This window comes from Myotis daubentonii, chromosome 14 (genome assembly GCF_963259705.1).
Source record: "Myotis daubentonii chromosome 14, mMyoDau2.1, whole genome shotgun sequence".
In the NCBI taxonomy this organism is placed as follows: Eukaryota; Metazoa; Chordata; class Mammalia; order Chiroptera; family Vespertilionidae; genus Myotis; species Myotis daubentonii.
The window spans coordinates 43,811,248-43,827,616 of record NC_081853.1 but is presented as its reverse complement, the minus strand read 5'-3'; the positions used below and the strand labels follow the sequence as shown (position 1 = coordinate 43,827,616).

The following is a 16,369-nucleotide window of genomic DNA, read 5'->3' as shown; positions in this document are numbered from 1 at the left end:
ATAAAAATACAGGGGTTGGCACATTCAAGCTCTGGGATCTCCAAATGGCAGTTGAAATTTGGCTTTCATAAACACTTGATAAAAAAAGAGCTCAGAAAAGTCCACAGGCAGGAGTTTCAATAAGTCACCTAAGGATAAGCAGCAATGGTTATATTATCTATATAATTATTTATAGTTTTATTTATATTATTTATATTTTTATTTATGTTATTATTTATATTTATAGTATTATAACTATTTTAGGGTACAAGTAAAATACATTACTACTATTAATAATACAAAATTAAATACAATAAAATACAACTTCCATTTTTATCTTTATCTGTATATTTGTATGTAATTTTTTTTTTCAAAATATATTTTATTGATTTTTTACAGAGAGGAAGGGAGAGAGATAGAGAGTTAGAAACATCGATGAGAGAGAAACATCGATCAGCTGCCTCCTGCACACCCCTTACTGGGGATGTGCCCGCAACCAAGGTACATGCCCTTGACCGAAATCAAATCTGGGACCCTTGAGACCGCAGGCTGACGCTCTATCCACCGAGCCAAACTGGCTAGGGCTGTATGTAATTTTTACATGTAGTCACCTATATAACCATGAACAAATATGTATTATTAAGAGTATTGCTAGCCCACAGAATAAGAAATTAGAAATAGTGCTCTTTCTTTAAATAAAGGTGGTTTTTGTTAGTATAGTTTTTATTTTTCAAAATAAAAAGGAATGAAAGTATTCTGTATAAATTACAAAAATATGATTATTAAGAATAAAATAAAAAATTAAAACTATAATAAAAATAATTACCAATAGCACAGTCAGAATATATATATATATATATTTTTTTTAAGTTTCTTTCATTTTATTTATAAAAGAAAAGAACCAATTCTTCACCATTCTGCATTTCCAAAGGCTTTGGCAAATATATAATCTCTTCCATTAAGACTCATAATGCCATCCTTGAGTAGAAATAGCCATTTGTTTTTACTTCTGAGTACCTTATCAAATTGGCATACAACCACATGATCAGTATCAAAGACTTCCTGTCCTTCCTCATCACTCAGATCATCTTCACTATTGAGGGGCTCCTCTGCTACCTGCCCACCTTCAGCTCCATCTTTCTCTTTGTCTTCCTCCTCATCGTCATCATCGTCATCATCGTCTTCTTCCTCATCTTCATCTTCTTCCGATGATGTATCCCCAGTTCCATCAACTTGCAATGCCAGTGGGGCCCGTTGTTGGGCAGGCTGGGCCTGTGGTTGCTGTTGGCCAGTTGCCGTTACCTGCGCTGGTGCTGGTGTAGGTGCCGCCACTGTTGTAGGTATGACGTGAGTCTTATTTCCTGTAAATAAGATTTGCTGAGGCTGGATGCTGACACCCGTCGGTGGTGAAATCCCGCCAGGAAGAGGGGCCAAAACCTGTTTTATGACAAGAGCCTGTCCTCCACCAGGCTGCATTTGTGGTATAACCTGTTGTTGTAGAACCACGGACTGCTGAGGCTGAACAATATACTGAGCGCCATTGGCGGCTCTGACCACTTGAAGAAGCTGGCCTGAATTTGTTAATATCTGTTGGACAGGAGTCACACCTGCAGGGCGTGCTAAGGGGGCCGCGGTAGCAGCAGCACTCCTGTTGGATGCCTTCATACGCTGTATCAGCTGAGAACCAGGAGCAATGACTTGTGGTGCTGCGGCCTGTGGTGCTGCAGGAATAAGGACCCGCGGAGTGTGCGCTCGCGGAGGTACCGTAGGCTGTGGCTGAGCTTGCTGCTGCTGGTGGTGGTGGTGCTGCTGTTGAACTTGCAATAAAAGCTGCTGCTCTTCTGAAGGAAATCCATCGACTGCCCTAGACTGCATCAGTTTATTCTCCCATAGAGTTTTTAGTTCCATCAGAACTTGTTCATCGACTCCATCATCCAAAAAGATGTCTCTCACATCATTAATAACATCTTCGATCACGGATCTGTATAACTTAGGCACGGTGTTTGTATTTGCCGAGTTTGCCATTTCCACACACAACACAAACAAGAGGGGGCAACCCGAGAAAACAAGCTAAAAAACAAAACCAAAGGGGGGAAAAAAAAGAAAACAAAACACCAGAGAGTGACCCAAGCAAGCCAGGGATGGGGGGGATGGTAAAACAAAATCGGATCCTGAAGTAGAGGGGAGCAGTGAGAGGAGGGAGTGGGCAGTCCTCCCGTGTTGTGGTCCAGCCCCAGCAGGTCCAGGGGTTCCCAAAGGTGTGGACGGAGTGGGCGAAGAATGAATGACACGGAGACAGCGTTCAGTTGATCAGCAGAGCCAGGTTCTCTTGCCAGGTCCTCCAGCCAGGTTCTGTCTTTCTTGTCCTGTTACATCTGTATTTATACCAGTTGATTTTAATCCTATCCATTCTATTCCAAAGGTTAGGGCGTTTGTTAATCTAGTTCTGTTGAGTTTAATCCTATCCATTCTATTCCAAAGGTTAGGGTGTGTGTTAATCTAGTTCTGTTGAGTTTAATCCTGTCTAGGTTAATCTCTGTGTTTCATTATAAGGGCTATTCCAAGGTCTACTGCTAAGCTACAAGGAAGTGACTGGAGGAGATTATCCTACCCAGTAAAGGTTATGTCCTCCCAGCCCCGCTGCTTGCCTTCCCTGGGACTGCCCTGTGTTGGTGGTCTCCAGGGGTACAGGCTTTGGTGCTTTCCCTGGCGGGCAGACCCCTGGGGATGTGGGCCCGACAAGTCCCAAATTTATTGCCAACAGTCTTAGTCCAAGTTCTTCATAAGTAGTACATGGTATTTCTGTAACACTAGGGGGTTTCACTGATTTATTCTCTTCCTTATTCCTGTTAATCCCTAACTCCAGGGAAAAATCCCTTCCTGGGGAAACAACCTTTCTCTGGATGGTGGCCTTGGTTAGAACACATAGCGCTAAGGAAGGGAACAAACATATTAAGAACAGTATGCCAGGTCCCTTGAAACATATGCTGTGCAGATGTTTCTTCCCTGCAGGGACTGTTGGACTGGCTTCCGGCAGAGCCCTTGAGCTGGGGACATGGGCCTTGTCCTCAGAACACTGCCCAGCCTCAGAGGGGCAATGTATGAAAGGTAGTTCCAAGAACTTGGGGAACTACAGATTCCCCTTTTTCCTTTTGTTGTAGAAAGGGTGCAGAATATATATTTTAATCGTGATTTCCATGTTTACTTACTCTGGTATCTCATTTCCCATAGAAATCATTACTTTCTGGTTTTCTTGAAATATTTCAGACCTTAAGTAGTTTTAAGTACATTTAATTTTGAAACTCTATATTCTCCACTGACAACTGAAATTTACAAAGCTACTTATAACCTTAGAGCTAGAAGAATATTTGGAAATGTGTCCAGTAAATTATTACTACAAACATTTTAATGTTGAAATTATAATATTTTGGAGGAAACTGATCTAGATTCTAGAAAACAGCTTAAAGATTTTACTTTCTCTTATATTTATGACCCATCACTATTACACACTCTATTATAGCCACCAATAGATACCAATTACAACTTTTTATGTAATTGTAGCATTTCATATTCCTTATATTTCTTAAAATGACATGTTATCTGGAACACCAAAGCAGGCATAGTATTCTCTTAGTGTCATAAAACTTTCCTTAATGATGATATTGTCTGATATGAAAAACAAAATTCTCACCTTGGAAATTCTGCTTTTGGATCAGAAATGGGTTGGTTGTAGAATGTCCAGACAAAATTGGTTTTCTTCTCACTTTCAGTTTATGTCTACAGCCGAGAGATTCACATCTATATCAAGAGATTGCAATTGCTTCAGCAACAATAATATATTTTTCTATCAATCACTTTCTTTTTTAAAGGAGTTTCTTAATCACTTTGAAGTTTCAAGGATATTATGTATTTTGAATTTTGGTATGTGCAACATTTTGCTTATAACATTAATACTTTTAAAATATAATAAATTAGCCATACACAATACATATAAATGTGACATTTTTTCAAGTATACTTTCTATTATAGAATTTATACCTTTACTAATACCATCAAAAAATTCTAAAAAGAGTGTTTAACCTGCCCCTACATTTTAGTAGCATGATTTTACCAACTGTATTTTCTATTACAAATCCAAAAATGGTTAAATACTTATATTTGGTAAACATATTTCCAATATCTTCAAATTTTATTGAGACTAAAAACTAGTTGTGTGGTTGGTGCAGTATACAAAACTATTTAGTGTTGAAGAGACATTTTGCTGTCTCATTTCCTTGCAGTTTAACAAGTTCACAGAAAGTAGACTGTAGGTATTCTGTCACTTTCAAAGACTATTTGTTGAAATTGATTAAGTTTTTCTATGCAGATGTATGCTATTATTGTAGCCACATTTTATCTTTGAAGTAATTTATTAATTTTTTAGTTATGTCACCTACTGGACAAAAATGCCCCAAATAGTCACATGTAGAACTATAAGACTTGCATTTTGAAATTCACTAACTTAGCAATGACTGTCATTTGTTCTACATGGCTTAGATCTATGTGATGTGTAGGAGCCAGCTAGCACTGGTCATGAAAGCCTACCATGAAATATTCAGGAACGGGTGACCAGTTTTTAAATTATTGGGAGGTTGAAATCAGGTTTATTAGGAGTGCTTACACTGAAATTGGCAAATGCCATAATCAGGGCTTTTTTTTCTTTTTTAAGAGAGTCAGTTTATCAGTATACCACTGACTATATATAAAATAATAGAACAATAATTAACATCACTTATTAAATGATCTCACTCATGCCATCTGCTATAATCTTAATATTTGCTTTGTATTTCATCTCCTAATTAATGTACAGTATTGCTATTTATTGTTAATGTTTATATTATGCATAACTGCCAGTCATAAAATTATCAAACGTTGCTATGGTTTCTACCAAATGAAGAAAATTCCCATTGTCATTAAATTTAGTAGATTATTCTCTGAATGCTAAATTGTTTTACTAAACAGGTAATTATTTCTAATATACATTTACTAGTAGCATGTTAACATTTTCTCATCTTTAAATAGTTTATTTTTTGTGGCATCAATAATTGTATATTTTTAAACTGTTTCATTTTCTTTTTATAATAATTCCTTATTGTTGAAAGCATTACACATGTCCCCCTTTCCCCCCATTAACCCCCTCCAGCCCCCACCCCTAAACTGTTTAATATTCAACACAAAAAAATGGTGGTACATTTCACTCTATTCCTGTTTTAAGACAATTGAGGGATACAGTCTGCCAATCTGTGTCCCTATTCTCTTTTTACAGTTGTTTTTTTCTCCATCCTTAAAAGACTTTACAAAATATTTTTTTGTAGAAAAAATGCTTTCAGCTTAAAAAATATAAAGTAACAGGAGTTAGAATCTCCCCGCCCCCCGCCAATCTGTCAGAATTCTTGTGTAGTTTCCAAAAACTAGAAGATAAACTTGTCTTATTTGATATGGATAATCTCCACAAGAGGGTTCTACTGTTTAATATTCAAATATATGGACATGTAATTGGATCAATAGGAAGTATATAAAGTATATTTCATTCAGTGGATTTGACATGGTTTTTTTCACTCTCATTTTTTAAAACAAAACTCATCCATTCTTATTGACAGGGAAACAGGGTGAATTCACCACCTGACCCCTCTGTGAGGTATCTATGGCAGATTCTTCTGCGACTAGTCATTTCCTTTCCTTTCTTCCTGCGCCCTCAATGCCCCCGCCCACCCCCCCCACCCCCCGCATTCAATGATCTAGATAATTTTCTATCACTTTATTGTTTAGTGGATTCTCATTTTCTGTTTTCTTGATCCTGATACATTGTTTTCTTATCTTTCGAATATCTGGGCAAAAATAATATGATCATTTAGTACATTTACCTTAGAATGTGTAATATTTTCAAATAGTATTTATTTAATGAGCCATTAAACTTTAACAGCAATGAAAATTGTATGATAAACTTTGCACATCAACCAAAAAAATGGCTAAGATACAATTAGATCGTTATGTGGTAGTAAGTAAATAATGCTTATTGTATAGTGATTTGTACAAGATGAAAGTATTATTAGACTTATATTGGAAACTCTGCAGTATCAGTTTAGTCATAAACAAATGACAATACTGTGAACTGTAAAATAAAACACAAAATTTAACTAAATTTTACTAATAGGAAATTTTTCTTTGTCATTTTAAGATTTTTTTCTAATGAGCACATAAATGTGAAAAGTAGCTTCCAGCACTAGAAACATTGTTTATTGTTACAGCAACAAAGTCTTTTGTTTTGTAATATCTGTCTACTTTGTAATGAAAAGACATTCTACAGAACTGGTCAGGGAATTGTCACAATAAATATACAAATATCTGTCTTTGGAACCTAAAATAGTATAATAAAAATACTTTAAATATTCTAAAATAATAAACATATCTACAGTGTGACTGGCACGCTCTTAGTTATCATGCCTTGTGTAGGACATAACCTGGACATCTCTAAGCAGCCACTGTGCCTGTATGTTGGGGATGCACATTCAGACTGGAGACCATGGCACTATTACAGTGTCAGCACTATTATAGGCAGGCATTCCTGGCACTACAAATGAGATCAAAATCTAAAGCAGTTAACTTGATCAATCTATTCCTTTGTGATTTCCTTCATTGGTTTTGCTTTTTATTTTTTATTTAGAGTTATTAGTTGTGGCACTAATCATCTGTATTTTCTGCTACTTTATATTTTATATTTTTAAAATTCTGTTAAATGTATTTTAGTACATAATATATAGTAAGAAACTAATTTTCTCTCAACATTTTATCTATTATTTAATCACCCTTTATTTAGTAATCGTTCTCTATTTCTGATGTGATTTTTAATGATAATATTTTTTCATATACCAGGGTTTGCTTCTGTATATCTCTCTTTTATGTGTACCTAGTTTTGTACCATTAACACGCTATTTCATTCAGTATAGGTTTATAATAGATTTCTTTATTTGGCAAGATGACTCTTCACTCATTATGCTTTGGTTCCCTGTTTTCATGAGATACTTTTGTCAGTTTCTTATTTTAGATGTATAACATAGGACTTGAAAGTGTAGAGATAGAAAAAAGAGATTTCAAAGAGGGAAACAGTAAAGGCAAAAAGAAATTCCACTGAGCAGATGCCCTTGAGGCCCAAAAGCAATGTTGAGTCTATAAAAGGAAGGTCATTTCTTTTTCTTATCTCAGCTATCTTGAAGCTAAATTTTCCTCTGATATGAAATCATCTAGGTAAGAGAATTAGAGAAGGAAGAAATATGTAAATACTCGACTAGAAGTGTGCGTCAATGCGACAGTCTTGCCATAGTACTTATTGCTAATTTAATCTCTTTCGAACGTCGTGTAAATAGAAAGTTTCTGAAAATATTCTGAGACAGTAAAAACTTGTTTTTATAATGGTTTCTCCTAAATCTGATATTTGCCTCACATTGCTCTCCACAGAAACTGTTACCTCCTACTAACTTTGTGAAGTGTCATATATTCTTTTAGTAAACCTGAGTCAAGATTCAAGGAAGCCCTGGTTTTAAAATTGAGAGACTTGGCTTGGTTTCATTTTCAAGTTTTGGAGGGTATAGAAACTTAGAACAAAATGAAAACTCTATAAATCTCTAAACCTTGATTTTATAATAAGTATTTTGTAATGACTCCTGTTCTACCACAAATGCAACTTATACTAAATTAACCTACCTACATACAGATTTTTAAAAGTCAATATGTCTAACTTTAATAAAAATAGAAGGAAAAATATTTATAATGTCAACATATGGATGCCTGTCACAGTCACATTAAAAAGTATAATGAAGCTGTTAGATATTTGCAACCCTATGTAGTAATCACCCTGTATAAGATAGCTACAGTCCAGCTGGTGTGGGTCAATGGTTGAGCATCTACCCATGAACCAGGAGGTCATGGTTCAGTTCCCAGTCAGGGCACATGCCTGGGTTTTGGGCTTAATCCCCAGGGGCTGTACAGGAGGCAGCCAATCAATGATTCTCTCTCATCACTGATGTTTCTACCCCTCTCTCCCTCTCCTCCCACTCTCTGAAATGAATAAAAACTTATTTTAAAAAATTGTTTAAAGATAGTTACAAATGCAGATTGGTGAGGTATGCTGTATTGGCAACTCAAAGGCCTAAGAAGAGAGACTGAGCATTGTGATTTTCCAAAATGATAAGCCACTTTTCAGCCAAAAAACAAAGTTCAGCCAAAAACAAAGCACAATCTTCTCTTGGTTTTTATGTAGTTGCATACTTAAAAAGTCATTGTATGTGTAAAATATATAGGAATCTTGGCTCGTTCCATTATGCACATCCAATTTCTGAGTGCATTCTGAAAGTATTGTTAAACTCTTGACATTTCTAAAGGATAGGTCTCCGTGGACCATCTAATGGGACATTCCCAATATCATAATGAGATGAAAGACTGGATCCACAATTATAATCTCAGCTACGTTAGACAATTAGGAGTGAGCACAGCCATCATTAAAGCCTCTGAAGACCCTGATTCTTCTTTGAGTCACACCTGTCGAGGTGGGGGCATGATGCCACTCAGGGAACTGCTCTGTGTTGTGGAAACTCTGTTGTGTTTTTAGGCCCTAGAACCATCTGCCGCTGCCATGTCAGGCTGTGACACAAGGGACTCCGAGAGGCTGACACCATGCAGACATTTTGGCCAGGCTTGTGGTGAGCCCTGGAGCTTGCCTCTCCTCACTCCCACCCCTAGGCACTACCCAGAGATAGAAGCTTAGGTGCCCTCTGTTCTCCTACCTACAAACTTATCCAGTTTTCTCAACCCTCAGCCCACCCCTGCTGCCCCAGAAAGCCACCAGGTCTCACCATGTCCTGTCCGACTCTCTCCAGCCTTATTCAGGATAAGGGATCTTTGTTTATCTCTGTGAAGGGGATATTTGCTCTGATTCATTTTGTATTTCTTCCAAATATGCCTAGGCTTTTTGAAAAATAAAAACTTAGGAACTTCACCATATTTTAACATCTACTTTCTCCTATGGAACCTCTTTCCCAAAGAAATGAAGACAAAATGTCTCATTCCCCAAATTGGAGATAGACAAAAGGAGGGAGAGGGGTAGAGATAATAGAAAACATGGGGGGAAAAATATCAGAATTATAAAATTTATCACCTTACCTTTTTCTTATGCATTCAGTCAAATTGAGTCACTTGTATGATCAAATAAGCAATATTTTCTTTGCACCTACTGCAGGCAAGACATTGTGCTACGTGCTAGGTACAAAAAGGTGAGTAAGACATGGGCCTTACTCTCAAGAAACTTACTCTCATCACTCAACTGGGTCTCATTCTCTTCCATTCTTTTTCTGCTTTCTTTATTATAAGTTTTTCATCTGTGTTCTGGTTTTAAATCTCCTGTTTTACAGTTTTATATGCCTCCTACTCATCCTTCACATGTACTTTTTTAAAAAGCTTATTGTATTTTTCTTTTATTTAAAAATTTGCAGTGGTTCCCATCATCTTCAGGACCAAATGCTGGGCACAGTCTTAGTGCTTGAAAATATTACTTCCTTTAGTTCTCAACACAATTCTGTCGGGTTGCTATCTAATCTCGATTTTATAAACAAGGGAACCAAAGCATAGAGAACTTAAGCTATCCTCAGCAAGTTCACATAGCTGGGAGAGCTAAGACTCAAAATCAGCTTTCTTATCTCTAGATCTACTGCTTTTAAGGTTAGACTTAATGTTCTGGCTCCTTAATCAGTTTCCCCTGTTACATATAATAAGACTACTACTATCGCTGTAAAAAGTAACCATCGCTTTAGAGTGCATGCCCTTATTTATCTTCAATATAAAGAAGGAAGCCATTACTACTATCACTTTAAAAAGTAACCATCGCTTTAGAGTGCGTGCCCTTATTTATCTTCAATACAAAGAAGGAAGGAGGAGGACAGCACTTACCTGGTTGGTCAAGTCAGTCAATCAGCCAAATGAACCTTGGCAGTCCATGGGTGAAACATTTTTGAGCCAAATCTCCCTCACATGCAATATATGATATACAGATACTTAAAAATAAAATATTCAGTGAATTGTTCCAGTTCATACAGCACATCATTGGGAAAGTCGAAAGGAAATCCCAGTCTTCTGAATCCTCTGTCCACTAAGCCATAGTGCAGCACGTAAATCTACTGATCCGAATGAACAGAAACCTTTTAAATAAGTTAGCCTGATGTAACAGGCAACTTAACACTTTGAAAGCTTTAAAATATGCAGTTAATCACATCTCTAGGAAGCATGTGGTATACAGCTAAATGGCGATTCACAGGCAAACCTCAAAAACACCAGCGTTGCTTATGACTGTGAGCCTCACTTAAAATTTTTTCCCAAGTGGTTTCAACATTCAGTTGGAAGAGTGACAGTTGGACTTAATGGTTTTCTTTTCTTCAGAAACCAATCCATCTCACTACTGCAGTGCTTTGCAAACTTTTTAACCCATGAGCCCTTTGAATAAACCTGAAAATCTCACAGCACCATTCCCTCCACCTCTGACTCCAACTGTAACCAGTCAGATTTGCATGCACAGAAAACAATTTCTATTTCCTGCATATTGTGTCAGGCAAGAAAAATTTATTACATTTAATTTTTAAGTGATTATGAGAAAAGAGGTGTTTACTTTCTAAATATAAAAATGTGTTTCAATTAATTTTTTTCAAGTCATACATTGTCCTCTCCGAAAACCCTATCCTGTCCCTCTTAGCTACTAATAATGAACTCTCAGAAAGAGAAACTAAAAGAACCATTCCATTTACCATTGCAACAACAAAAAATTAAGATACTTAGAAAGGAGATAAAAGACCTGTACTCGGAAAACTACAGGATGCTGAAAAAAAAAAATAGAGGAAGATACAAACAACTGGAAGCATATACCATGTTCATGGATTAGAATTAACATCATTAAAATGTCCATACTACCCAAAGCAATCTGTAGATTCAATGTAGTCCCTATTAAAATACCAATGGCACCGGCTGGTGTGGTTTAGTGGTTGAGCATCGACCTATGAACCAGGAGGTCGAGGTTCCATTCCCGGCCAGGCCAGTGCACTTGCCGAGGTTGTGAGCTTTATCCCCAGTGGAGGGAGGCATGCAGGAGGCAGCCAATCAATGATTCTCTCTCATTATTGATATTTCTATCTCTCTCTCTCTCTTTCTCCCTTCCTCTCTGAAATCAATAAAAATATATTTAAAAAAATAAAATACCAATGCCATATTTCACAGACCTGGAACAAATACTCCAAAAATTTATATGGAAACAAAAAGACCCCAAATAACTGCAGCAATCTTGAGAAATAAGAACAAAGTTGGAGGGACCACAATACCGGCTATCAAGTTATACTCCAAAGCCATTGTAATCAAAACAGCCTGGTACTGACACAAGAACAGGCATATAGATCAGTGGAATAGAACAGAGAACTCAGAAACCAACCCAACCATTATGCTCTATTAGTATTTGACAAAAGAGGCAGGAGCATACAATGGAGTAAAGATAGTCTCTTCCACTCTCTTTAAAAATCAATTTAGCCTTAGCCATTTTGGCTTAGTGGATCAGCCTGCAGACTGAAGAGTCCTGGGTTTGATTCTGGTCAAGGGCACATTTCCAGGTTGTGGGTTTGATCCCCAGTAGTGGGTATGCAGGAGGCAGCTGATCAATGATTCTCTCTCATCATTGATGTTTCTATCTCTCCCTCTCACTCCCTCTCTGAAATCAATAAAAATATATATTTTTAAAAATCAATTTTAAATTTTTTTTATTAAAGTGGGTTTAAAAAATAAATAAATAAAATGGCTAAAACATTAAAATCTGCAATACCAAGTGTTGACATGGATGCAGAGCAACTAAAACTCTCATACATTGTTGATGGAAATGCAAACTATAACAGCCATTTTGAGAAAAAGTTTAGAAGTATGTTATAAATAACTTTGGAAAACAATATTTTGATTGGACTCTATAAAGCTAAAGACAAAAAGCTGAATAAAAACACTTTTCTAGATGGTAATTTTAAATTTACATGTATACTAGGATTGAACAAATATATATGAACACACATACACACATGATAATGAGAGCTAGATTTCTCATTCTCAGAGAAAAAGAAATTACAAATAAGCAAAAGGAAATGCTAGCAAGAACCCAATTTTGCTATTTTGCAGTGGGAGGTCTCAGGAAAAACTCATGATTTTGTAAATATGTATAGATATAGAAAGAGAAATAAATATAAATTTGTGTATATGAATGAGTTATAGGATATAGGTACTTAAATATATCTGTCTATTTATCTATCTGTCCTAGCCAAGTCTGCTTACAAGATCCAGAAGCAGTGAAATTCCAGTAGCAACCTAGCACCTATATTTTGGTTTCAAACCAAAGAAACCAGAACTTTTCATAGAGTGGTGGGTTCTTGTGTTGAATCAAGGAAAATACAAGATGAGTCTGGGAGCCTTATGTGATGCCATAAAGGAAGGAAGTGCTATTTTAAAAACTCTGGGGCAGATGAAAGGATTAAATACTAGGTGTACTGGTTAATAAAAGAAATGTAATGTAATCAAAGAAACATAATAATTTCAAGAGAAACATCAAAAGTGCTTTATTCAAAGTAATGTCTATCGCTAGCTACACATTTCCCCCATCTTTCAGGTAATTTGTTGATACCGTCCCAATAGAACTTTTCTTGTTTTGAGGCAACCCATTCTGAGACCCAATTTTGCACTTCTTCGTACGTTTTAAAGTGCAGCTCAGAAAGTGCATGTACCATCGATTGGAACAAGTGGTAATCTGAGGGAACAAGGTCTGGTGAATACAGTGAATAGGTTAATACTTCCCAGGCAAGATCTTTTAACGTGTCTTTAACTGGTTTTGAAGTGTGTGATGGTGTGTCATCATGAAGCAAAATTACTTTGCCATGTCTTCTGGCCCATTCTGGTTGTTTCACAATCAAAGCGTGGTTCAAATTGATTATTTGTTGTCGGTAGCGATCAATAGGTTCACCTGGTTTTAGAAGCTCATAATACACCACACCTTCCTGATCCCACCAAGAGCATTGTCTTCTTTCCGAAGCGATTTGGCCTTGCAGTCGATGTTGATGGTTGACCTGGATCAACCCATGATTTTGTGCATTTGGGACTCTCAAAATAAATCCACTTTTCATCAGCAGTCACAATTTGATGCAAAAAAGACTTTCTTTCATGCCGTTGAAGCAACATTTTATGGATGACTTTTCAGTTTTCCATTTGTCTTTCGTTCAATTGATGTGGCACTCATTTTCCTTCCTTTTAAAATCTTTCCCATTGCTTGTAAATGATCGGAAATTGTTTGCTGCATGTTGTTTTTGAGTTTGACAAGCATCTTCTTCCAATAATGCTTGTAATTGTTGGTCTTCAAACTTTTTTGGTTGACCTGGACGTTCTTTGTCTTTCACATCGAAATCATCACTTTTAAAGCATTTAAACCAGCATTCACAAGTATCTTGAGATGGAGCATGTTCATCATAAGCTTCCTGCAGTATTCAGCAGTACTTTTCTTCAAAAGAAAGTAATGAATTAAAACTTCCCACAAATGCTCTTTTTTGGGCATGAAATTCACATCTTTAAGCGTAAAAATATCTATGATTAACACCTTCAGCAAATTTGACATATGAAGTTTGAAGCTTGTCAATACAACAAAATAGCATACATATCAAATCGCATATATTTCAACATATGTGTAACTCCATCTATTGAAAAAAATCTGCATTATTAACCACTACACCTAGTAATCCCTAAAATCCTCCAGAAGAAATAGCCCTAGAACTTCCAACTTAGGGAACCTCCTTCACTCACCTAACATTGTCAGAACTTGTCTGAGCACTGGGAAGATGTCCCCTATGCTCCCTGGGATAGCATGTCTCCATGGTTGTCACCAGTTCCTTCCCTCTTAGTACACACATGACACTTCCTCCTATGAAGATGAAGTTCATTCTTCCATCCCCTTGACTTTGGGCTGGCGTATGGTTGCTTTGACCAATAGCCACAAGGAGAAGCATTGGAGCACCATATATATATTGGATATGCAGCCTAGTGGAACCCTCACATAACTCAAGTGCCAGCCCTGTCAGACTACAACTACATAAAAGACCCCAAAGAAAAACCACCCAACATAGCCCATTCAACACACAGAACCTGGAGATAAACATAAATTGATTTAAGACATGACAGGGTATGGTAGCTTGTTACGTAGCAATAGCTAACAGGAACCCTGCTGATGCCACTTTACACAGACATGTGGAGAGTACTAGGGACAACTAGTCAACAGTCTTTTTGAGACATTTCACAGAATAAAGGGAGAAAAGGAAAAACTCAAATTAATCTCCCTCCATCCCTCTTCTCTAGTATTGGCCAAACTCTCCAAAAACAGGGGAGGGAACCAAATGTTTCTCCAGACACAGCTGCTTGCATCTTGGCTTACCTTCAATAAAGGCAAGATTATAAGAAAGAAAATGTCAAAAGTCCAGGGCATCACAGAGGGTACAACAATGGGTAAGGGTGGGGAAGGGGGAATTCCAGTTATAAGGGGTAGTCCCCTGTTCTTTTTCACCTCCATACCCTATTCATGCTTTTTTCTTCTGGAATGCTTCCCCCACCCACATAACCATCATACCTCCCAGCAGAGTTAAATTCTCTGAATTCGTAGCCCAGAACTTTTGTCAGCTATGAGAGTCATTCCCTGAGGTCCTCAAGTTCAGGGTCTTCCCTTGTTGCCATTGCAGGAGATGGAAGCTCAGAAAGCTGAACTTGGAAGGCCGACTGAAAATTAAAAATGGGCCCCACATTTCTCAGTTTTGTCCAGACCTGCTCTAGTCCTTATGATAATAATTATGATAATAATTTGCATTATCCTAGCTAATATTGGTTTAGTACTTAGTAAGTGGAGATACCTTACATGGATTATCTCAGTTAATTCTCAAAATGACCCCTATACGATATTTTTTTAATATATTTTTATTGATTAAGATATTACATATGTGTCCTTGTCCCCACGTTACCCTCTACCCCCCCACCCCCCTTTCATGCCCTCACCCCCCCCCCCCATTGACCGTGTCCATTGGTTAGGCCTATATGCCTGCATGTAAGTCCTTTGGTTGATCTTTCCCCCTTGCCCCCACCCTCCCCTACCCTCCCTCCAAAGCCCGACAGTCCAATCAATGCCTCTCCGTCTCTGGATCAGTCCTTGTTCATCAGTTTATGTTGTTCATTATATTCCACAAATGAGTGAGATCATGTGGTATTTATCCGCTCTCCAGTTCCATCCATGCTGTGGCAAATGGTAAGAGTTCCTTTTTCTTCTTCCTCTTCTTAAAGAATACCTTTCAGCATTTCATATAATGCTGGTTTGGTGGTGATGAACTCCTTTAGCTTTTCCTTATCTGTGAAGCTCTTTATCTGACCTTCTATTCTGAATGATAGCTTTGCTGGATAAAGTAATCTTGGTTGTAGGTTCTTGCTATTCATCACTTTGAATATTTCTTGCCACTCTCTTCTGGCCTGCATGGTTTCTGTTGAGAAATCAGCTGACAGTCGTATGGGTACTCCCTTGTAGGTAACTGACTGTCTTTCTCTTGCTGCTTTCAAGATTCTCTCTTTGTCTTTTGCTCTTGGCATTTTAATTATGATGTGTCTTGGTGTGGTCCTCTTTGGATTCCTTTTGTTTGGGGTTCTCTGCGCTTCCTGGACTTGTAAGTCTATTTCTTTCACCAGGTGGGGGAAGTTTTCTGTCATTATTTCTTCAAATAGGTTTTCAATATCTTGCCCTCTCTCTCCTTCTGGTACCCCTATAATTCTGATGTTGGTACGCTTGAAGTTGTCCCAGAGGCTCCTTACACTATCTTCATATTTTTGGAATCTCTTTTCTTTTTTCTTTTTCAGTTGGGTATTTTTTGTTTCTTTGTATTTCAAATCTTTGACTTGATTCTTGGGATCCTCTTGTCTGCTGTTGGATCTCTGTAAATTATTCTTTATTTCAGTCAGTGTATGCTTAATTTCTAGTTGGTCCTTTTTCATGTCCTCCATGGTCTCACTATACTTATTGAGGGACTCATTAAATTTATCGGCGGTTTCCATAAAATTCTTGAAAAACCTTATAAACATGGCCTTGAACTCTATATCCAGTCATTTGCTTTCCTCCGTTTCTGCCATTTGTGACCTGTTTCTTTGTCTCCGCATTTTGGCTGCTTCCCTGTGTTGATAGAGTGGCTTTGTGTGCTAGGTGTCCTGTAGGGCCCAGTGGCTCAGCCTCCCCAGTTACCTGAGGTGGACACTCTTGGTGCACCCCCTTATGGACTTT

At 37.4% G+C, this 16,369-nt stretch overlaps 1 protein-coding gene across 1 annotated transcript; it reads right to left on the bottom strand.

The window, feature by feature from the left end:
* Positions 1–888: 888 nt before the first annotated feature.
* On the bottom strand, positions 889–2,079 carry LOC132215160 (transcription initiation factor IIA subunit 1-like). Its single transcript, XM_059662921.1, has one exon. It carries the CDS (start codon positions 2,002–2,004, stop codon positions 889–891), a length of 1,116 nt encoding a protein of 371 aa, XP_059518904.1. The 5' UTR covers positions 2,005–2,079.
* Positions 2,080–16,369: the final 14,290 nt, after the last annotated feature.